The sequence below is a fragment of the Pelobates fuscus genome, chromosome 4 (assembly GCF_036172605.1).
Source record: "Pelobates fuscus isolate aPelFus1 chromosome 4, aPelFus1.pri, whole genome shotgun sequence".
NCBI classification, from domain to species: domain Eukaryota; kingdom Metazoa; phylum Chordata; class Amphibia; order Anura; family Pelobatidae; genus Pelobates; species Pelobates fuscus.
Window position 1 is genome coordinate 161,540,298 of NC_086320.1, and position 25,621 is coordinate 161,565,918.

Below are 25,621 nucleotides of genomic sequence, written 5' to 3' on the forward strand. Positions count from 1 at the left end.
GTGGACTCTTTTTATATCCTGTGGGGTTTGTATTGCCCTTATTGATTTTATTGCTCTTATTATTATATACTATTGTGTTTGGAGTATTGTTCTTGGCGCTACCTGTATATTGTTGTTTGGCTTCCTCCTTTACTGTGTTGAATCCCTTTATGTATTTAAATGTTTACATCATATCCCACCGTCTCGTCTTTCAACCAAGCTACACATATTAAGATCAATTTCAACAAAGACTTGGAGTGTATATGTTCCATATGATTTAAATATATATTTTTAACAAATCCGACATAAAGTCTTAGCAAAGTGAAAATGGACTGAAGTGGATTTTCTACTTGTGGATGAGGCCACTAACTTCAAGAGTAAAAACAAGATTATTTTAAAGATGACCCCAAATAAGGCTCTGTTTTAGGAATACTGGAAGATTTGAAAAATACAGATATTGTTGATATGCTTCAGTAAGCTTTTCTGAAAGCTATATTGATTCTGATGAATGTAATTTATGACGGCCATGAGCTTACCAAAGAAAATAAGTATACAGTACATAGCTAACATATAAAGATTTAACAAGGATGAAATATACATGATCGATTGAAGCACAATAAAACATTATGCATATATTGATCTGCAAAAGAATTAAAATGATCGCAGGAAGATAAATGAGCAGCCCTATGTGTTAACATCAGCAGATGGCATTGATACTAAAGATTTTACTTTTTGTTGGCAAAAACAAACATGTTTGAATAGTCTGGGAGTGCCAAACTTGGGTATATGTCCAATTCTGCTTAATTACTCTTGGCATCGACCCCTATTAAAAAAATGCCAACTAATTTTCAGGCAACACAAAACCCTTGAACAGCAGACAGAAATGTATTCAATCACTGAATTGCAACAATAAATGTCCAATAGTTGGGTGATTCTGTTTGCATGTAATTTAAGGGGTCAGCAATGACTTAATGTGTATTTATACATTGCATCAGGGGTGTTAAATCGATTTACCCCAGTAGTTAAAGCGGCACTGTCATGCCGAACTTACCTTTCTTTAATCGCTTCGTCTTCTCTTCCTCTGTCAGGATATGTTCTTCATTTCTTCCTGTCTGCTCTAGTTTTCTTTAAAACATAAGACAAAGTAGGGACTACTTGTCTTATGGAGGTTTCCTACGCCTGACCATCTCTAACCAGCGGAGTAGCAAAGTGTGCTTCATTTCCGGTGGTCAGTGAAATTTTCCCACAATTCTTAGCTTTCCTCCAAGTTCCTGCGATGCTTCCTGTCAGTATTCCCGAACGTTCTGTCACTTAGTCAGAACGCTGGCAAAACTGCCAAATTGCATCCTAACAGAATGAGAACAGTTTGTTCATTCGTGTTAGGATGCAATTTGGGACTTTGTTCGGATCTGAATTTTATTCTAATGAATCAAACTCCGATCTGATTCCTGCCACGGGTGCCCCTAGTCACCCCCCCACCCAAATAAAAAATAATCCCCTACCTACACCCTTCACCCTAAAAATAGTGAGGGAGGAATAAAAGAACTAACTACCTGTAAAAAATATAAAACTTACCATTTGATGTCTTCTTTTTTCTAAAATCTTCATTTTTCAGCCCCAAAAAAGGCTAAATGAAAACCATATTACCCGTCGAACTTGTAAAAAAATAAAACAAAAAAACCTGAGCGCAAAAAAATAGCTCCCCCCCCATTTTCCTTTATGGCCCCCACCCGTATAGCGAGTAGGGGTATAGCGAGTAGGGGGGCATTCAGGAGATTTTATTCTCCCTTATGCTATTATAGGGGTCATATTGACCCCCATAGAGTGAGGGAGGACATGGGGGGCTTATGAAGTGGCGGGGAGCACTGCTCCCTGCCGCTTCTATTTTTACATGTTACAAGAAGGGAGCTGCGAACCGGTAGCTCCCTCCTTGTAATAAACTGAACGAACAAACGAACACTGATATTCGGTGTTTGTTTGTTCGTTTGAAATTTCTATTAATTCATTCGTCTTTCTGACGAATGAATGAATAGAAATTCAAATGAATGAAGGGATGAAATTCCCGTTCGCATGTCCAAGTGTTTAACTGGGCACGTGCAGGAATTTCACATCGCTATCTAGTGTGGGCAGATGACGTGTCCCACAGGGACTTCATCTACCCACACAAAGATGGCGGTGCCCTGAACATAGGTCCGGGCACAAAGTAAAGTTAAAAAAATAGGTAATATGGGGGGCTTAGGGGCATTTAGGGTTGACTAGGGGGTCAGTTAGATGTAGTGGAGTCGGGAGGGGGGGTTAAAAAAAACGGGATTCAGCCATGACAGTGCCGCTTTAATGAATTAGAACCCATTTAATTTAGGGATCGACCGATTATCGGTCTGGCCGATATCGGCCTATAACCGATATTGCTGATAATACCTCCTAGGACCGCCGGGCTCATTACAAGCTGTTTCTTACCTTTCTTGCAGCACCTCCAGCTCCCCAGTGCAAATCTCGCGAGTCCCGCGGCCGTAGAGCATTGCCACGGGTTACCATGGCAACGCTCCGCGCGGCACTAAGGGCCGCAAGATTTACACTGGGGAGCTGGAGGAGCTGCAAGAAAGGTAAGAAACAGCTTGCTGCGGGCCCCCCAGTACTTAACAAGCCACCGGACCACCAGGGATTACTATATCCCCCCTCCCTGGTAAGAAGCAGGGAGGGGGGACTAAACAAACAAACAAAAAACATTGAAATATTAAAATAAAAAAAAAATGCCCCCCCCCATTTTACACAAACTACATCACTACACAAACACACACACTGCATTATTTACACACACACACACACACACTACACAAGCACACACACTGCTTATATAAACATACACTACACAAACACACACACTGCATTATATACACACTACACAAACACACACACACTGCATTATATACACACACACTACACAAACACACACACTGCATTATATATACACACACTACACAAACACACACACTGCATTATACACACACACATTACACAAACACACACTGCATTATATATACACACATACTGCATTATACACACACACACACAACACACAAACTGCATTATATACACACTACACACACACACTGCATTATATACACACACTACACAAACACTGCATTATATACACACACAATGCATTCACTTTACCCACACTACACACACTGCATTCACTATACATACTACACAACCACACACTCTGCATTCACTACACACTACACACACATACACTGCATTGTATACACACACTACACAAACACACACACACACACACTACACAAACTGCATTATATACACACACACTACACAAACACACACACACACTGCATTATATACACACACACTACACAAACACGCACACTGCATTATATACACACACACTACACAAACACACACACGGTATTATATATACACACAATGCATTCACTTTACCCACACTACACACACTGCATTCACTATACACACTACACAAACACACACTCTGCATTCACTATACACACTACACAAACACACATACTGTATTATAAACACACACAATGCATTCACTTTACCCACACTGCATTCACTATACACACTACACAAACACACACTCTGCATTCACTATGCACACTACACAAACACACATACTGTATTATAAACACACACAATGCATTCACTTTACCCACACTACACACACTGCATTCACTATACACACTACACAAACACACACTCTGCATTCACTATACACACTACACAAACACAAAATGGTAAATGTACAGAATATCGGCAAGTTATCGGCTATCGGCCTGAAAGTTCACAGATGATCGTATCGGCTCTAAAAAAATCTATATCGGTCGATCCCTAATATAATTCTCTGCTATCCTATAGCTAAGGCAAAAAATTATGGGAAATTTAATCCAGCAACAGAGACATGTAAGCATTCAGACACCATCATTTCATACAAAAGAATATACTGATAAAATGAAGTATATCTTTAAAAGTTAAGGTCGTATGACGTTTTAAGCCCTACTTTTTACAGAAAACAAGCAACAGTTTCTGTCGAGACATTACCCATTTTAAATAAAACTTTATGTGGCCTTTTATGTGGATCGAAAATTTACATCTTTCTATGCAGTTAGGTATTTTCATGACCAACTACTGCTTTTTCAGAGAAACACTGCCGTTTGATACATTATTCAGAATAAAACAGGCAAAGAAAAATAAGCACTCAAACATAGAAAAGTACTATTTCAAGGATAAAGTAGTAAAATAATTGAAGATTTACACTTGTTTACAAGAGAAAACGGCAACATGTTATGTTACATTGCATTTGCTAAGCCAAGTCAGATTTTAAAATATTTTAATAACCGATTGAATTCATGTGTTTTTTAAAAGAGCATCCAACCTAATACCACTAAAATAGTGTATCTAATGCATTTCATAACTCTATAAGGTGCACACTCTCATTGGAAAAGAGTCAAGTCAGGGGGCGTGATATCTATTTCCACAACTCATTTGTTCGGAATATGTTTGAAACTCTTCATACCACTTAATTTTGGTTTCTAAAGTGTTATCATTTCAATGAATACTATAGGGTCAAACATGTATTCCTGACCCTATAGTGTTAAAACCACCATCTAGTACCCTTTGCCCACATAAATATAGTAACATCTTACTAATTTTCAAGTCTGCAGCTGCTGGCTCTGCCCCTGTCTGTCTCTGCCCTGCCTGCTGTCTGCTGACATCACAAGAAGTGGTGGTCTGAGCCAATCACAATGCTTCCCCATAGAAATGGCTGAGACTTCTACTCTTCTCTATCTCTTTTACGATCATCTCCATTTATACCTCGTACTCCTCTCTATTACGCTTCCTCCTTGGACTGAATCAACGCATCTCCTTGAATCAACGCATCTCTACGAGGAAAGTTCCGTGTCATGCAGAGGGAGAAGATACTGAATGACATTGCTGCTAACTGTGCAGCACTGACCCAGGAAGCACCTATATCAGCCATCTGATGAGTGGCCAGTGGACTTATCCTTAGACTGCCACTAGAGGTGCTTCCTGGCCTTTCACAGAGTTTCACGCTTTGCATGAGGACGGCCAGCGTCTTCAAATCCCCCATAGGAAAGCACTGGTTTGATGTGCATTAGGTTTCCCCCATTGCCTGTGTATCTTGTTATACATCATTGCCTATGTTAATATATCTCTACCTGACAAAACAGATGCTAATGGACTGTCCTTCTATAATCTGTGTGTTTCAACAAATTAAATTCAATGTTCATACTCCACTGATCTTTATGTGGTTATTATATAGTAACATTGGTAGGCAATCTTCAGCAATTCACACCGGTTACTTTGCTGGAATTATGGCTATAAGAGCATTATGGGAGGTACAGACCTGGAGTGCAGACAGTTGACTACATCTGATATATTACCGTATATACTCGAGTATAAGCCGAGTTTTTCAGCACATTTTTTGTGCTGAAAAACCAGAACTCGGCTTATACTCGAGTCAATAGTCTGTATTATGGCAATTTGCATTGCCATAATACAGACTGAGGGAGAGGGGGCTGGCAGAGATCTTACTTACCCGTCCTGCAGCTCCTGTCAGCTCTCTCCTCCTCCGCGCCGTCCGTTCAGCACCTCGGTCAGCTCCCAGTGTAAGTCTCGCGAGAGCCGCTTACAGTGTGAGCTGACAGAAGAGCTGACCGGACGGCGCGGAGGAGGAGGGAGCTGACAGGAGCTGCAGGACGGGTAAGTAAGATCTCTGCCAGCCCCCTCTCCCCCCACTGAAATACCAATGCTGGACCACCAGGGAAGGAGCCCCCCTCCCTGCCATGTATCAAGCAGGGAGGGGGGACGAAAATAAAAAATAAGAAGAAGAAATAATAATGAAAAAAATATAAATAATAATATAAAATAATAAAAAATAATAATAAATAAAATTATAAAATTGCCCACCCCCCACCACTGCAACACACACACACACACTGCACACATACACACACACACTGCACACATACACACACACACTGCATTCATACACACACTGCATTCATACACACACACACTGCACTCATACACACACACACCACACATACACTGCACTCATACACTGCACTCATACACACACACTGCACTCATACACACACACTGCACTCATACACATACACACATTGCACACATACACACACATACACACTGCACACATACACACGCTGCACACATACACACGCTGCACACATACACACGCTGCACTCATACACACGCTGCACTCATACACACGCTGCACTCATACACACGCTGCACTCATACACACGCTGCATTCATATACACACACTGCATTCATACACACACACTGCATTCATTATACACACACTGCATTCATTATACACACACTGTAAATAAATATTCAATTAATATATTTTTTTTAGACTCTAATTTTATTTAGAAATTTACCAGTAGCTGCTGCATTTCCCACCCTAGTCTTATACTCGAGTCAATAAGTTTTCCCAGTTTTTTGGGGTAAAATTAGGGGCCTCGGCTTATATTCGGGTCGGCTTATACTCGAGTATATACGGTATATAAATTAAAACATAAATACAAATAAAATATATTAAAGATTCCAACAGCTGTATCCCCACCACAAGAACAAGCTAGAGTTGTACTCCTTGTTTTCCTCTATTTACTAACGTTGAAAATCACACCTTTTCTTTTTTCCTTACTATTATATGTTTTTCTTAGTTCTCGTCCTATGTTATCTTTTTTTAATTACAATCCCCTCTTAGACATTTAGTTCTCTTCCTGTTACACACTCTCCACTGGGTGGTTTGTCATTCTATATCCCTCTATTCCATTGTGTCAGACTTCTTTTTGGTGTTCCGCGGAATCCTATGGTTCCGCAAGCACACAAATGGAGTTCCGCCAAAATGTTGTAAAACAAAATGGGCGTAGGCAGCGAGCAAGCACTCTCCCCAGCTCAGCTCCCTCGCGCACACAGCAGTGATGCCGGAGGCGGAATATGACATAACTCTGGCCCCGGCATCACTAAGTGGCGTGCAAATGAGTTGAGCAGGAAGATCACTTATCCCTCGACGCCTGCTGTTCAGCAGCCCCACTGGACCACAGGGACCGCACTCCCAGCCCAGCAGCCCCACTGGACCACAGAGACATAGAGACTCCATGCCAGCACTCCCAAAGGTAGGGAGGCTGGGTGGAGTAAAATTAAAAAAAAAAAAATTATACATTGTATGCGTGTCTGTTAGGGAGGTTGTATGTGCTTGTGTGTCTGTCAAGGAGTGTGTGTGTGTCAGTGTGTGTATCTATATGTCAAGATTTGTTTATGTGTCACTGTGTGTATCTGAGTGTGTGTATGTATCTATGTCAGTATATGTGTATTGGGGTGTGTGCAGTGGCGTACATACCGGGTTGCGACCGGGCCCGGCTGCCCTGCGACTCGGTATGTATGCTACTGTGGCCAGCCTCTTCTCCTGGGGGGCCCAGGAGCCGGCCACCTCAGGGCCCCCCGAGGCTGGCCTTGGTATCACCCGGCGGGCAGGTAGGCTGGCGGGCGCGCGAGGGAGCACTCTCCCCTGAGTGCTTCCTCTTCAGCTCCCTCGCGTGCAGCGTACTGATGCCGGAGCCGGAAGAGGAAGTCATATTCCGGCTCCGCTATCAGTACACGGAGCGCGAGGGAGCTGAACAGGGAGCACACAGGGGAGAGTGCTCCCTCGCGCGCCCACCAGCCTGCCTGCTGGGTGACAACACTGGACCCCAGGGAATCCCTTCAGCACTCCCAAATGTAGGGAGGCTGGGGGGATTTAATAAAAAAAAAAAAGTGTGTGTGTTAGTGTTAGAGTGCGTGTGTGTGTGTTAGTGTTAGAGTGTGTGTGTTAGTGTTAGAGTTTGTGTGTTAAAGTGTGTGTGTGTGTGTGTGTGTGTTAGAGTGTGTGTTAGTGTGAGTGTGTGTGTTAGTGTTAGAGTGTGTGTGTGTGTGTTAGTGTTAGAGTGTGTGTGTATTAGTGTGTGTGTTAGAGAGTGTGTGTGTTAGTGTGTGTGCGTGTGTGCATGTGTGTGTTAGTGTTAGAGTGGGTGTGTTAGTGTGTGTTAGTGTTAGTGTGTGTGTTAGTATTAGAGTGTGTCAGTGAGTTTATGTGCGTCTGTTGGTGAGTGTGTGTTTTGTAAGTGAGTGAGTGTGTGTCAGTCTCAGTGAGTGTGTATGTATGTCTGTCACTGAGTGTGTGTCTATTAGCTAGTGTGTATGCGTCGGTTCGTGAGAGTGTGTGTGTCTTAAGCACTTACTTTTCTCCAGCGCCGGACTCCCTTGGCGCTGGGGAACTCTCCACCCCGATCCGCCTCTCAGCTCGAATGTGCATGCTTGGCAAGAGCCACGCGCACATTCAAACCGCCCATAGGAAAGCATTACTCAATGCTTTCCTATGGACGTTCAGCGTCTTCTCACTTTGATTTTCACAGTGAGAATCGCGGAAGCTCCTCTAGCAGCTGTCAATGAGACAGCCAGTAGAGACTGGATTAACCCTCAGTGAAAGATAGCAGTTTCTCTGAAACTGCTATGTTTTCAGCTGCAGGGTTAAAACTAGAGGGACCTGGCACCCAGACCACTTAATTGAGCTGACGTGATCTGGGTGTCTGTAGTGGTCCTTTAAGTGTATGTGTATCTGCATGCATAGGCATACATACCGCGGTCACACGGGTCGCAGCCCTGCGACCAGGTGTCCGCCGCCATGTGTTGCGGCCCCAGCCCGCGCGGGGGAGCCCACGGATCAGTTTTCGCACCGGGGCCCCATGGGTTGTGTGTGTGTGTATGTGCCAGTGTATATCAGTGTGTTTGTATGTGCCTGTGTGTCTGTCAGTGTTTGTATATGACACTGTGTGTATCTGAGTGTATGTATGTACCAGTGTGTGTTTCTGTGGGTGTAAGTGTGTGTATATGTCACTGTGTGTATCTGAGTGTGTGTGTATTTGTGAGTCATGATGTGTGTATATGTCACTGTGTGCATCTGAGTGTGTGTATGTGTATCTGAGTGTGTGTATCTGTGTGCCACTATGTGCCAGTGTGTGTGTATATCTGTGTGTTACACACACAATGGTACATACAAACACACCTTGACACACACCGGTACATACAAACACAGATACACACACCTTGACACACAGATAGATAGATACATACATACTGTGTATCTGTGTGTCAGTGTGTGTATCTGTGTGCGACTATGTGCCAGTGTGTGTGTATCTGTGTGTCAGTTACATACCCACACACACACAGATACACACACGGGCACATACAAACACAGACACACACTGGCACATACAAAGAAACTGCGCAATTTTTTTTTTTTTTACCGGGGGGAGTTCATCGATGTTGAGACACTATGTCAAAGGGTTCCACGGGAAAAAATAATTAGGAACCCCTGCTCTAACCTTTTTTCTTTTTTTGCCCTACTACCCCCAAATCAACATCTATTTACTGGTAATTCAGAGCAAACAAAAATCGTTCAGGATGCAATAGGGGAATGAGGCCAAATGTCTCCATTACCACTGCTATGCATGTACTGTGGGCTACAAGTCTAAGCTAGAGCTGATTGAAAGATGTATGTATTTTTTATAAAGGCAGCATTAACAATAGCCCATAAAAATCTCTTCATAGGTGTAAGTGCAATAAGCCAAGTTATAGCGACAACAGAATATTTACCCTTTTGGGGTTCCTCTGGACTATTCAGCTTTTTTTGTGCTTCTTCTATTTTATCTACAAACAGAAATAGAAAATAAAGAAAAACATGAATACACAACAGACACAATGTGTTTTTATTTGGTTCAATTATATATAAAAGTCAAGCATTCAACACAATACAGAAGGGAATAATTAATATCTGGGACAAATAATCAGTCGTATTTGACATAGGAGTATTTTCAATCTAGAATGCTAAAATAGACATTGTTCTGGTAAATCAAGCCACCACGAGGTGCAAAAATGTTAATAACTCACAAGACTAAGCAAAACATTAGATGCTGCTGAATCAAGACTGGTGCATTGTCACTCAGGTGAACAAGCACTATAGCAAGCACTCTGAGTTGCTTATGGGCAAATATAGGTCAAATGTTTTTTCCAGAATCAGAGGTGTAAATAAATAAATATATGCTTGAGTACGGTGATTTATTTGCATGTCCCTTTTAAGATGCATGCCATTTTGCCATTTGCAGGTTGCCTCATTTTCCGACAGTCAGTAATCTAAATGTTCCCATGTAACAGATATAGAGGATTGGAACTAGTCTCAATGTGCATTAGTGAGACACTCAATAGCTAACAGACAATGCTCACTGGGTGGGTCTGAGAGGATGCTGTCCGTGCATGCATTTATCAGGTGGCGAGGAGTGAACACACTGTAAATATAAAAAGACATTATCTGTTTTCCACCAATCAGACAGCAGAATTAGTGTATCCTTTGCTTCCTACAATGATGCAAAGAATAAAAACAACTTTAGTATCCATTCAAATGGCCAAGGTTATTTTTCTGTGTGTACTTACACAGAGTGAAGATGCCTGTAGGTAGGGTAAAAAAAATAAATGATGCACTTGTTGGCCACGTGCATTGCAGAAACATGCCTGCGGTTTGGAAAACAGCATATTATTCTATTAACAAGTCAATCAATGTCACAGCTGAAATGTTTTTTTTGTTTTTTTGTTTGTTTGTTTTTTTTAAACACAAAATCCTTTATTGTAAATATCTATTGCAGGTTAAAAAAAATCTATAGCTTTAAACTTACTGTCACTGCTTAAAGCACTCTAAGCACCATCACTGCAAAAACTCAGTGTGGTTACCAACCCCCACTGCTTTCACCTGGTAGGTCCCCTCCAGTACTTACACAACGGATACTGGTATCTTTGCGGGAGGGTGAGGCTGTGCTATGAGTGCCAAGGAGAAGAACCCTGGCTTTTATCAAACAGCTTCAAATCAGTTTTACAAAGAAACATCTGATGACCTCTACAGATTATTTACAATGTAACTGCCACATAAATTATAGAGATTATGGTGCTTAGTGTCAAAACTGTGAGGTGGAAGATCTGCCTGAAAAAGAGACAGATAAACTGAAAATATCTGAGCTTTCCAAGGAAGGTCAAGAGCGCACTAGACTGTGTGACAACCACTCTGGCCAGTACCACTCTGGATTGCCCTTGTGTAATCTTTAGAAGCACTTTGCCACGGGCTGACTAGGTTATGCTGTGCATTGTTAGCAAATCTCTTGATATGCTTGCACTACTCTGATTTGGAAAAATCCCCTTGCCTTTTGAGTGTGAGAATTTTTCCAAATGGTAAATGTTGCCTACATTTCACTCTACACACAAACCACTTCAGCTTACTAATGTGCTTTATAATTAAAAAGTGTTCCATAAGAAATCTGCATTTTTATAAATCAATTAAGAAATGCCTCCCTGGCTGTCAGAGAGCCAGACAGATTATCTTACTCTTCCATTAGCTCCAGTGAGCTCTCAGATGTGGCGGGCATACTCACTGCCTTCCCCAAGTCATAGTGAGACTTGGTCACCTGCATTGTACCTCTGGGTTCCTGGCAACTGTGTCCTCCTCCTGGTCCTCCCAAGCTCCCCTCTTGCCGCATAAAAAGTGTGCTTGTCAGGATTGAGTTCTATCACACATGCACGAATCCTAATATTAAACTGCAGAAATGGATCACACCTCTCAGATAACCGTCTAGAAACTGTACTGAACAAAACCAAACCACTTTCAACTATGAGAACACAGCAGCATGCCCTTAGGTGCCTGCCATTCGTAACATTTATATTGATTTTTCATACAGCTTTGATATAATTTTCATTTTAGACCAAAAGAGAAAAGTAAACATAACAACTCCGTGAAATTCTAAGCAAAGCGCTGAAATTTACAAGGAAAATTATTTTTTAATGGACATTGGGGCATTCACTAAAGGCATAGTTAGATATAGCAATTCAGTCTTTCATTCACCTTAGTTCACTTTCGCTATACTCAATTAAATTACTAATCAATCATGATTTTTTAATGTACAGATTCAACTCAAATGAAATGTGTTTGTTGTGTGTACAGAACATAACAATGGAATTAAGGTCTGTTTCTGAACTTTGTATGTTTATTTTATAGCATTGTTGCTGTGGGAAAGTGCATGTTATCTTTGCAGACACAAATTAAATTAACCAAAATGTAAATATTACATGAACATAAAGCCTAACCTTATCCTATATAACTAATCCATGTTTCATACTTAATAACCTTTGAGCTATAATATAAACAGAATTTTTTTTTCCACAAAAGCAATTAAAGGGACACTCCAGGCACCCAGACCACTTCTGCCCATTGGAGTGGTCTGGGTGCCAACTCCCACTACCCTTAACCCTGCAACTGTAATTATTGCAGTTTTCATAAACTGCAATAATTACCTTGCAGGGTTAAGTCCTCCCCTAGTGGCGGTCTACTAGAAAGCCACTAGAGGGCACTTCCTGGTCCATAGCACAGGTTTTCTGTGCTATAGCGTTGCTGGATGTCCTCTCGCTGTGTGAGGACCTCCAGCGTTGCTAAAATCCCCATAGGAAAGCATTGAAAAGCATTTTCAATGCTTTCCAATGGAGAGTTCTAATGCGCATGCACATTAGGTCTCCCCAGCTGGCGGGCGGGATCAGTCTCCCCCGCCGGCTGACGTAATGAAGGGGAGGAGCGTCGGCGGAGGAAGAAGCAGCGACGTGGGACATGTCGCTGCCTCTGGTAAGTGACTGAAGGGGTTTTCACCCCTTCAACAACCGGGGATGGGAGGTGGGAGGAAGAGGGGACCTGCAGGGCCAGGAACACGGATTGTTTTCCTGGCACTGGAGAGTCTCTTTAATTAAAACAATCCAATTTAAAATAAAATCACTAAATAAATAAATAAAATAGATCAAATTAAATAAATTGTGTTTTCCACCCTGCTCACTCTCAACAAAACTGAAGGTGCATCCAAAAAAAAAAAAAAGACAAAACAAAGGAAATAGGGAAGATAAAGGTCTGGATTTTTTATAGGGTTAAGAGACATTGAGGGCAAGGATAGGTTTATTTAGAGTTAGGAGGGCTTAGCGTTATAGATGCAATTCCCCAGATCTGTTTAAAGGAACACTATAGTCACCTAAATTACCGTACTTTAGCTAAATAAAGCAGTATTAGTGTATAGATCATTCCCCTGCAATTTCACTGCTCAATTCACTGTCATTTAGGAGTTTGTTTTTTCACTTTGTTTCTGTTTATGCAGCCCTAACCACACCTCCCCTGGCTATGCTTGACAGAACCTGCATGAAAAAAAAAAAAACTGGTTTAACTTTCAAACAGATGTAATTTACCTTAAATAATTGTATCTCAATCTCTAAATTGAACTTGAATCACATACAAGAGGCTCTTGCAGGGTCTAGCAAGCTATTAACATAGCAGGGAATAAGAAAATCTTAATTAAACTGCTATTAAAAGAGCTTAGTGGTGTACTAGCAAAACCATTAACAGATTTATTTAACCAATCATTGATAACAGGAGTAGTCCCAGAAGATTGGAAGTTAGCGAATGTTGTGCCCATTCACAAGAAAGGTAATAGGGAGGAGTCGGGCAACTATAGGCCAGTAAGCCTTACTTCAGTAGTGGGGAAAGTGATGGAAACCATGTTAAAGGATAAGATTGTTGAACATCTAAAAACACATGGATTTCAAGACCAGAGACAACATGGGTTTACTTCAGGGAGATCATGCCAAACTAATCTTATTGATTTTTTGGATTGGGTAACTAAAATTATAGATCAGGGTGGTGCAGTAGACATTGCTTACCTAGATTTCAGTAAGGCTTTTGACACTGTTGCACATAGAAGGCTTATCAATAAACTACAATCTTTGAGTTTGGATTCCAATATTGTTGAATGGGTAAGGCAGTGGCTGAGTGACAGGCAACAGAGGGTTGTAGTCAATGGAGTATATTCGAAGCTTGGGCTTGTCACCAGTGGGGTACCTCAGGGATCTGTACTTGGACCCATTCTCTTTAATATTTTTATTAGTGATATTGCAGAAGGTCTTGATGGTAAGGTGTGTCTTTTTGCGGATGATACTAAGATATGTAACAGGGTTGATGTTCCAGGAGGGATAAGCCAAATGGAAAATGATTTAGGTAAACTAGAAAAATGGTCAGAGTTGTGGCAACTGACATTTAATGTGGATAAGTGCAAGATAATGCATCTTGGACGTAAAAACCCAAGGGTAGAGTACAAAATATTTGATAGAGTCCTAACCTCAACATCTGAGGAAAGGGATTTAGGGGTGATTATTTCTGATGACTTAAAGGTAGGCAGACAATGTAATAGAGCAGCAGGAAATGCTAGCAGAATGCTTGGTTGTATAGGGAGAGGTATTAGCAGTAGAAAGAGGGAAGTGCTCATGCCATTGTACAGAACACTGGTGAGACCTCACTTGGAGTATTGTACGCAGTACTGGAGACCCTATCTTCAGAAGGATATTGATACCTTAGAGAGAGTTCAAAGAAGGGCTACTAAACTGGTTCATGGATTGCAGGATAAAACTTACCAGGAAAGGTTAAAGGATCTTAACATGTATAGCTTGGAGGAAAGACGAGACAGGGGGGATATGATAGAAACATTTAAATACATAAAGGGAATCAACACAGTAAAGGAGGAGACTATATTTAAAAGAAGAAAAACTACCACAACAAGAGGACATAGTCTTAAATTAGAGGGACAAAGGTTTAAAAATAATATCAGGAAGTATTACTTTACTGAGAGGGTAGTGGATGCATGGAATAGCCTTCCAGCTGAAGTGGTAGAGGTTAACACAGTAAAGGAGTTTAAGCATGCGTGGGATAGGCATAAGGCTATCCTAACTATAAGATAAGGTCAGGGACTAATGAAAGTATTTAGAAAACTGGGCAGACTAGATGGGCCGAATGGTTCTTATCTGCCGTCACATTCTATGTTTCTATGTTTCTATGTTTCTAAACAGAACTTGCAATAAAGAAAGCCTAAATAGGGCTCTCTTTATAGGAAGTGTTTATGGAAGGCTGTGCAAGTCACATGCAGGGAGGTGTGACTAGGGTTCATAAACAAAGGGATTTAACTCCTAAATGGCAGAGGATTGAGCAGTAAGGCTGCAGGGGCATGTTCTATACACCAAAACTGCTTCATTAAGCTAAAGTTGTTCAGGTGACTATAGTGTCCCTTTAATCATCTCATTATCTAATAACTGACTAATGAAAAACAGGATCCCAACTTCTTGTAAGGTCAACAGATCAACATCTTAAGATATATTTAGAAACAAGCAGGTACACATGACATATTCTTGCCTGACTGTTATAATAAAGATATGCAATATCTCTTCATTGACCTAACACATGTGAAAATTAGGATGGATATTGTTGAATATTCAATGTTACCATACACAGGATAATTGAATACCAAACTGATTGTTGAAAATGTTTCCTGAGGTCTGTACCATTTCTTTTAGGATACATCAATATGGTATTTCAGAGTTACAGAATTTAGACGGCCTGCCAGTCATCCAAAATGCAGACTAATTGCTATTCTTTTGAAAATAAACACACAAATCAAATAATCAATTAACAACAAACAAGAAACCACAATAACTAGTACATAACAAAAAACAATATATTTCCATAAGATATTTTAAAACTGATATTAAAGGCTGTGTTTTTATGGTGTGATTTGTATATGTCATCAAAATCCCAAGTTAATGTTGGCACCAACAGTCAGCGATTGACATCATATCTTTATAGTTTAAAAACAAATTGAATTTAATTGGTCGCCATATTAAAATGTGCAAAAGTAAAAAAATATATATATCTTTACATGAGCAAAATATAACATGCAAAGCATCTGCCATTTCCTCTGAGAAATATGGATGAGAATAAAGCATTTTTCTTTATTTTCCTATATGCGGTGTATAACCCAGTGCTTTGTGTTCAAGCCTTCATTTTGTTCAAACGTTAGCAAGAGTAAGTGTAATAAGTGACAGCCATACATCAGTGGTACAGAATTTGCTGCATTACATATAAAAAAACCAAACAAACAAAAAAGATTACCGGTAACCATTTCACTACAAAACAGGGCCTCGAGGATACATTGCAGTATAAGGCAGACATGCTGTATTAATTGCAGTGATTATTACATTTTTTTTCCATGGCATTTGGTGTTATTGTGTAATGTTAGGTCTCAGCAGATCAGCTCTCTCACTACAAATGCTACCACATAAATCTGTAACCATTAAACAGTCAATATGTATTCTACAGTACACAACAGAAGCATTCCAGCCCTATCAGTGATATTCACAGCTGGAAGACACAACACCCAAATAGGCTATTGAGATGCAGAAATAATGGATCTGATCTGTGTGTAGGGGACAATATATCAGTCTATTACCTCCTCTAATATGCATCTTGCAATACTGAAAAATGACAGCAATGCTCTACCCAATAACTATTTTATTTTTAATTTGTAAGGAGAGTAATGGGTAAACATTAAAATAACTTTTTGATTCATGTGTTTAAGAAGGTTTTTTTAGCCCCTAGTTATCTAAAAGGTAGCATTATTTCGTATTATCCCCCACAAAATCAAAAAGTTTAAATCAAATGTTGTCTTCTGCAATTTAAAAGGCAATTACTTTCCTTATAAGTTAATATAGAATTAACTGGAATAATCAGAATCAACAGAATTTATTCATTTAAGTCACATGTGGTGTTTTCCTTCAGTATATGGCCAAAACACACTGCATTACAAGACGAGAAATATAATCCAGCATCCCCTACATAAAAAGGTTATCCCTTAAAGGGATACTATAGTCACCAAAAACAACTTTCGCTTAATGAAGTAGTTTTATTGTATAGATCATGCCTCTGAAGTCTCACTGCTCAGTCTGCCATTGGTAGTACAGTCAGGTGACAGTTAAAAGATTAAGCTGGAGAAGAAACAGGAAATTAGAGAGGAAAGAATAATAAGACAAGGGTCAGGGAACTCTTCAGGAGCATGTTGGACACAACATCTTTAATACTGCCATCATTAGACACTTTGCACAAGGAGACATGGGGTGTTACTGGGGTATTGTGATTTTCAACAGAGATTGAATGAAGGCTAAAGAAAAAGGTTAAAGGAGCACTATAGGGTCAGGAACACAAACATGTATTCCTGACGCTATAGTATATAACCCACCATTTAGGTGGGTTCGCCTCCCCCCCACTTCTTAGCTCCCTCAGAATGGGTTAACGCTTCTTAGCTCCATCGACGCTGGCCCCGTCCCCTTGTTGTCATCATCAGAATTGGAGAAAGCATTGGATTGGCTAAAATTGGCAAGGGGACGGGGCCAAACACCATTTTGGCCAATCAGCACCTCCTCATAGAGATGCATTGAATCAATGCATCTCTATGAGGAAAACTGTGCCGCACTGAGCCAGGAAGCCCCTCCAGTGGCCATCTGAGGAGTGGCCACTTGCAGGTGTCCCTAGGGGCAATGTAAACACTGCCTTTTCTCTAAAAAGGCAGTGTTTGCATTAAAATGCCTGCATATAATGATTATACTCACCAGAACTACATTAAGCTGTAGTTGTTCTGGTGTCTATAGTGTCCCTTCAACAATCTGTATAGACAGTTCCTTATGTTCTACATAAAATACTTAACTGTATTGCTAGTAAATGAAAAGGAAACTGCAAATGCTGGTCCAAAGTAGAGAAGTTGGAAAAATGGCACAGTTGGACAATATTCCCAGCAATACAGCATTCTACACCATGCACAACAAGGACTGAAATTAGGCAACGTGGATATATATTTGAATCATCTGTTCATAATCTAGAATAATACATCTGCTAACCCAGTGGTTCCCAAACTTTTTAGGTTCTTAATATTTCTAGATTTTTCCAAGGAACCCCAAGTCAAAACAATTTTCTAGGTTGTATATATGTACAGCGTTGCGGCATGTACTGGGCCCCTAATCTTGGGAGTGGCACTGGTAGATTATTTAAAGAAACAATCCAGACACTATAACCACTACATTATGTTGTAGTGGTTATGGTGCCAGTAGTGCCCTCCCAGGGTAAGTAGTCAAACTGTTTAAGAATAGTTTGACAACTTACCTGGGGTCTGCCGGGATAGGGGCTGTAGTGTGTGTGTGGGGGGGGGGGAGGGGGCAAGGGTGCAATATGTGTGAGTGGTGGAGTGTATGTGTGAGGGTTGCAGTGTGTGTGTGTGTGTGTGTGTACAGGCGTGCAGTGTGTGTACAGGGGTGCATTGTGTTTATGAAGGATGTAGTTTGTGTGTGTGAGGGTTGCAGTGTGTGTGTGTGTGTGTGTGTGTGAGGGGTGTGTGTGTGTGTGTGTACAGGGGTGCAGTGTGCGTGTGTACAAGTGTGCAGTGTGTGTACAGGGGTGCAACGTGTTTATGAAGGATGTAGTTTGTGTGTGTGTGTGTGTGTGTGTGAGAGGGGTGCCGTGTGTGTGTGTATGTGGGGCAGATTGTGCATGAGGGGTACAGTGTTTGGGGGAGGTACAGTGTGTGAGGGGTACAGTGTGTGTGTATGGGCGGGCAGTGTGTATGGGGGGTAATTGTGTAATTGTGTGTATGGGGGTAGTGTGTGTGTATGAGGGATAGTGTGTGTGTATGGGGAATAGTATGAGTGTGTATGGGGGGGCAGTGTGTGTATGGGGGAGCTATTGTGTGGTGTGGGGTCTCTGGGGGCAAATTCATAAATATATACTTTAATATTTTTTTAAATTAAAAATAAAAATTATATCAACCCTCCCTGCTTACCTTTGCCTGGGAGGGGGAACAGTACAAGGCAATTCCTGGTGGGGAAGCCCTAGTCTACACCCCAGACCATAACTCTTAAAAAGAGAAAACCTTGATGTATAGTCCAGGTAGGTTCCATCTTTGAAATTGAACGAATATGGAGCCCTAAAAGCTAAACTAGCAATATACTTTCCTCAAGGTCCTAATCAACACTACAAAATGTTTATTACATTATAGATAAACAATTGCTTAGGGCTAATGTGCATAACATCCAAGGAAAGGTCTGTAGATCTAAAATAAAATACAGCAACTCCATGTAAAAAAAACAATGTACGCATTAAAATACCCTGATTACCTACAGCTTGCATAATAATTTTTGTATGTTCATATCTAAATATAGATATGTTCTCAGCCGTCATTTAATGATGCAATCTGTCAGTCCTTTACAAAATACATGCCATGCATATAAAGCATACATTACATAACTTTCTGACTGCACACTAGGGGAATTAAATAAAAAGCAATTCAAATATTTTATTCCTGTATTTTTTTCTATCATTCCCTAATTACACTTTTTACCCCCCAACATTTTTGCAAACCACCCCATTTTGAAACAAAAGCGACCCTGTATCAGAAGAGTATTTGAAATACTGATCAACTTCATGTGACTACTAATTTCCCTGAGTAGGAGCAGGAGTGAGCTCTGATATTCCAGATACTATGGAACATAATCCTCAATGTTGCTCTTTCTAGAATTGAATGTAATGTAGATTCTACCTCCTCAGTATTGGAAATGTGAGGTACACTTCTCAAACCAGGATTGGTTTTCCAGGATACTTGGAAGGGATGAATGAACACTGATGTAGATGTACTACATCTCTCTAAACTCTCCAAAGTATCAGGAAATATTGCTCTAGAAAAAGTAAAATCGCAGGTCCATGGATTTCACCATACACCAGTCTTTTTCTGTTTGTGGAATTATGTGTACAGTTACACCTACCAACATTTTCTTTACGAAGAATGCATATGGAAATGTGTGTTGACAAAAGTGTTCAGATTAAAAATTTGCAGAAAACACGATTATCTATATCTACCTACTTATATTAAAAAAGCCAGTGACATTAAAAATAGATAGACTTATTTCTAAAGGGACACTATAGTCACCAGAACAAATACAGCTTAATGTCCTTGCAGTATTTAAAATGTAAACACTGCCTTTTCATCCAAAATGAAGGTCCTACGGAGGAAGTGCTTCTAGTGGTTGCCTGTCTGACAGCCGCTAGAGGAGGCATATTTTTGGACAAATTAAAACATCATAAGGAGCAATGCTTTACATAGTCTGGAAAAGGGGTAACCCCTATGAACTAAAAATACAAAATTAAGATGTAGTGGTTAGGGTACTTAGAGTGTCCCTTAAAAAAACAAAATAAACTTATTTAAAGATCTCCACTCAACTCCCTGTTGGCACATTGAGAATGGGTTTTGGAGAATAAGTAAGAAAAGGCAGGGCCTGGCATTTCACCCTAATTTACACCAAATTCAACAAGGTCTTAATAGTATTTTCCACTTCTTTCTCCCTCTTCTCCATCACACATTTCCCTCTTCCTCTCTTCTTTCATTTGCAACAGTAGAACACTATACTAATCATTTCTAGTCCCTTTGATATATAGTGGAATTCTGCCTTGAAGTTTTGATTTTTCTACACATTTTCTTTTCCTTATGCAATTATTACTTTCCAAAATAAATATTTGAATATAAAAATAAAAGTCAACCCAGTTGACATGTCATTTTTGTTCAGCTATTTCTAGACATCAAAACCCAACCTTAACCCCTTCAGGACCGGCCTGTTTTTGCGATGTTTGTACGTTAAGGACCAGAGCAGTTTTAACACTTTTGTGGTGTTTGTGTTTAGCTGTAATTTTCCGCTCTCTCATTTACGGTTCCCATACAAGTTATATATTGTTTTTTTCACGACAAGAAGGGCTTTCTTTACATACCAGTATTTATATTATGTCATATATTGTATTTAAAAAAAATAATGAAATATGGTGAAAAATAAAAAAAAAAACATGTTTTTGGACTTTTACTTGAAAAATCTTTTACTTATCTACAAAAGCTAATGAAAAAAACTGCTAAATAGATTCAAAATTTTGTCCCGAGTTTAAAAACACCCAGTGTTTACATGCTTTATTGCTTTTTTTTGCAAGTTATAGGCCTATAAATACAAGTAGGAAATTGCTGTTTCAATATATATATATATTTTAAATGTATCAATAGTGACATTGTTACACCGTTATCTGTCATAAATCCCCGAAACACACCTAACATGTACATATTTTTTAAAGTAGACAACCCAGGGTATTTAAAATGGGGTATGTCCAGTCTTTTTTAGTAGCCACCTAGTCACAAACACTGGCCAAAGTTAGCATTTATATTTGTTTGTGTGTTAAAAATGCAAAAACCGCTAACTTTGGCCAGTGTTTGTGACTAAGTGGCGACTAAAAAAGGCTGAACATACCCCATTTGCAATACCTTGGGTTGTCTTCTTTTGTAAATGGTATGCCATCATGGGGCTAATTCTCATTCCTTGGCTACCATACGCTGTCAAAGGCAACCTAACCAATCTGACAAATTTCAATAAAAAAAAAAAAAGTAAAATCAAGCCTTATATTTGACCCTGTAACTTTCACAAACACTATAAAACCTCTACATGTGGGGTACTGTTATACTCAGGAGACTTCGCTGAACACAAATATTAGTGTATCAGAACAGTAAAATATATCACAGCAATAATATCCTCAGTGAAAGAGCTGTTTGTGTGTGAAAAATGCAAAAAACTTCACTTTCACTGACAATATCATCGCTGTGATATGTTTTACTGTTTTGAAACACTAATATTTGTGTTCAGCGAAGTCTCCCGAGTAAAACAGTACCCCCATGTACAGGATTTAGGGTGTCATAGAAAGTTACAGGGTTAAGCACAGTGCTAGCAAATTAAATTATCTGGACTTTTGGCCTGGGTTGGCAGGCAGGTCCCTCAAATTGCAATCATTAAAATTACTTAATTAGGTACAAATATTACATAAATATGCACGTAGAATTTTAATATATATACATATTTATATATTTGACGTCTACGTGTATATTTATGAAATTATTAATGTAATTTTGTATGTGGACATATGTATATTTTGTATTATTTTTATTTATTTATTTATACATAGATATATATATCATTACATTCTAAGTGTATTTTGATATAAATATATATATATCAATATCAAAATACTGTTAGAATAAAATTGAATATATATATATAATTTTTTTTTAATTATTAAAAATTATTTTTATTTTTTGTTATTTATTTTTATTAACATATTATTTGTATTTTATAATAATATATATATACCATATATATAGTTATTATATATATTGTATATATTCGTGTGTAATTTAAATATAAGTGTATTTTTATATTAATATACGTATATATAAATATAAAAATACACTTAGTGTGACATTATATATATGATATATATACATATATTATATATATAGATATAATACATGTATATATATCATATATATATACACATATTATTATTTTTTTTACACTGATTGTTTTTTTTTTCACTTTATTTTTTTATTTTACACTTGCAGGGAGACTGCCTGTCAGCACAGACAGTCCCCCTGCAGGCAGATACAAAGACCCCTATTGCGGTCATGTGATCGAGTGATCACATGGCCGTGGGGTCCTGATCTGCCGAGGGGGGACTGCCCGGGCAGACAGGCAGTCCCCCTGGACCGGGAGGAGAGCTGATCGCCGCCGTGGGACCGACGGCGATCAGGTAAGTAGCCCAAAACCGTTATGACGGTTCAGGACCGTCAGCGGTCCAAACGCACGTTTTGCCGCTGACGGTCCTGAACCGTCAGCGGTCCTGAAGGGGTTAAAAAAAAATAATTGATTGTGGTTTACTTTTTTTGTTTTGCAAAGCCATTCTGGTGATGGAATAAATAAAAACAAAACAAAAAAAAAAAAAAAACACACAAATGTTTAGGAGAGAGTGAAGATACCACTTGATATTTTCCCCAATTTTTTTGTTTTTGTGTCTTTGATATTGGTTAACTCCCATTGACCAGGAGACCTGTTATTTAGTTAATCCATCTTGTTTCTTCTCTGTATAAAAGAGATTGCTTTGTGATTATATGATTTATGTACAATTTATGAACATGCTTGCACACGTTATAATTTGTATTCTTTTTCTTTCTAATAATAAAATAAAAAATAAAAAATAAAAAACGATTTAGAAAACGAAATGACATATTTAATAGACCCGAGCTTCAGACAAATGCAGTTATTCCATTGACAATGGATTTCATAAAGTTGTGTAACATCACTTAAACATTTTAGATTACATATCCCTAGAGGAAACAGCACGTCATGCTTTTCAGACACGAGAAAACATTAAGGGATTTAATGTGTTTATTTCCTTAGCTTCCAAAGTATAAATATCTAATATTCTGCATTTATTTCTCAATGATCCTACCACCTTATTTCATATTTTGTATTAGTATATTGAGGCACACACCACTGAGAGGACTTGAATTAATTTGCAATGCAGCAGACTTGTTTTGGTTATAGATACATTTCGAAGCATGTAGTACAGCCAAGAGAATGAAACATAGCACAAGAAAATATTGCAATTACAAATACCACTGGGTTTTGTGATTCTTATACACAGACATACATCTAACACTGCTGTAAAAGAAAAATCACGGGTGGAATGAGTACTTGGCAATTTATTCAATGCTTGTTTTCACCACGAGAAAAACTCCTGAGTGAAAATATTTGCACAAAACAAGTAATTTAAATCACTCTGGGTGAATCTATAGAGGTGTTTTTGTCTCTCTCTGTTCAAAAGCTCTGTATTTTTTGCAGACTTTAACAAACTAAAACTAATATACCTGTTAGCATAATCCAAGCAGGTAGCTGGTAGAATATGATGAACAGTTTATTATTCTTCCCCGCAAAGTGGATACTGGAAAAATGCTGATATTGTGGGATACGCTGAATGGAAATGGTAGGCAAAAATAATTCAGCATGAATATAATATAATTCAGCTAAATATCATAACCCTTTATCATTTTGCTGCTATAATGTGTCAAAATCCAAGTGAATTAATAACATAAACATTATATAAAATGTTTCCAAATAGGTTTCTGGATGAATCAGCAATTATTGTAACAAGCTTAATTCCAACACTTATAATAATTACTTAAATGTCCAAATTAAGAAGGCGATAGGCTGAGAGGATAGGGAACAGGTTAGCAAGCAGAAAGGTGCAAAGATGTTCCCATGACTGGTACAAGATAATTCAGACAGCTAGCATGCAAAAACTATGAGGTTACCCTGTGTGTTCACAGATTAAGATCACATAGATTGTAAACTATAATGCTGACAAATCTTTAAAAGCCACTTTGTCCTACAAGCCTCTGAGGCTGCCACGGGATTTTAGGAAACCGAGATGAGTCACAGAATTAAACAAATCTTATTTCTTGCTTTTAAAACATTTTCTAAAAATCCCCCCAAAATATGTGTAAATAATTTAGCAGTTGGAAAAGCATGCATGGGTGACCTGATCATGACTGCACAAAAATAAGCTTTCATGCAGGGGCAGCAAGCTTACCTCTAAAATGAATCTGACACACAGTCTCAACATGATTGATTATATTTTTATCAAACAAATAAGTGTTTTATGCGCATTGGGTCTCCCCCACCGGTTGATGTTGGCGGGAGAGGAAAGAAGGTGCACCCGAGCCAGCGCTGAGGGATATCAGCGCTGGACCCAGGTAAGCGACAGAAAGTGCTTTTAACCTCTTCTGCACTACGGGGGAAGTGGGGTCCGTGAGGAAAGCTATTGTGCCAGGAAAACAAGTTTGTTTTTCTGCCACTATAGTTACCCTTTAAAGGGACACTATAGTCACCAGAACAACTACAGCTTAATGTAGTTGTTCTGGTTAGTATAATCATTATATGCAGGTATTTTCATGCAAACACTGCCTTTTCAGAGAGGGGGCGGTGATTACATTGCCCCTAGGTACACCTTCAAGTGGCCACTCCTCAGATGGCCACTGGAGGGGCTTCCTGGCTCAGTGCTGCACAGTAGGCAGCTCTGCCGTTCAGTGTCCCCACCCTCTGAATGGGGACACTGAATTTTCCTCATGGAGATGCATTGATTCAATGCATCTCTACGAGGAAGTGCTGATTGGCTAAAATGGCATTTGGCCCTGCCCCTTTGCAGATTGTATCCAATCCAATGCTTTCCCCTAGGGAAAGCATTGTATTGGCTAAAAATCAGCAATTTTGATGTCACCAAGGGGGCGGGGCCAGTGCCAGCGGACCCGCACGGCGCTTGAAATAAGGTGCGTTTTTCATGCTCTTAACGGGAGTAAATGGGGGGGAGGGGGAAGCCACCTTAACAATGGGTTTAGCACTATAGGGTCAGGAATACATGTTTGTGTTCCTGACCCTATAGTGTTTCTTTAAGCAAAACATCAAGCTCTCCATAAGAAAAATAGTTCCTAAATTAACTTACATTTAACTAAAAACTAAGGTGAATGAAAAAAAAACAAAATCAAGAAAATGGCAGTGCGCTTCAAGACATTAAAATTAAAGGACCACTCTAGTGCCAGGAAAACATACTCTGTTTCCTGGCACTAGAGTGCCCTGAGGGTGCCCCCACCCTCAGGGACCCCCTCCCGCCGGGCTCTGGAAAGGGGAAAGTGTTTAAAACTTACCTTTTTCCAGCGGTGGGCGGAGAGC

General features: G+C 39.5%; 1 protein-coding gene across 2 annotated transcripts in view; it reads right to left on the reverse strand.

Moving 5' to 3' along the window:
- The window catches only part of HIVEP1 (HIVEP zinc finger 1), a 236,421-nt gene that overhangs the window by 62,750 nt on the left and 148,050 nt on the right, over positions 1-25,621 (reverse strand). For both annotated transcript variants that reach the window (XM_063451723.1, XM_063451724.1), the window contains one exon: positions 9,698-9,751. In XM_063451723.1, coding sequence (XP_063307793.1) covers positions 9,698-9,751 — 54 coding nt within the window. The remainder of the gene's footprint in view (positions 1-9,697; positions 9,752-25,621) is intronic.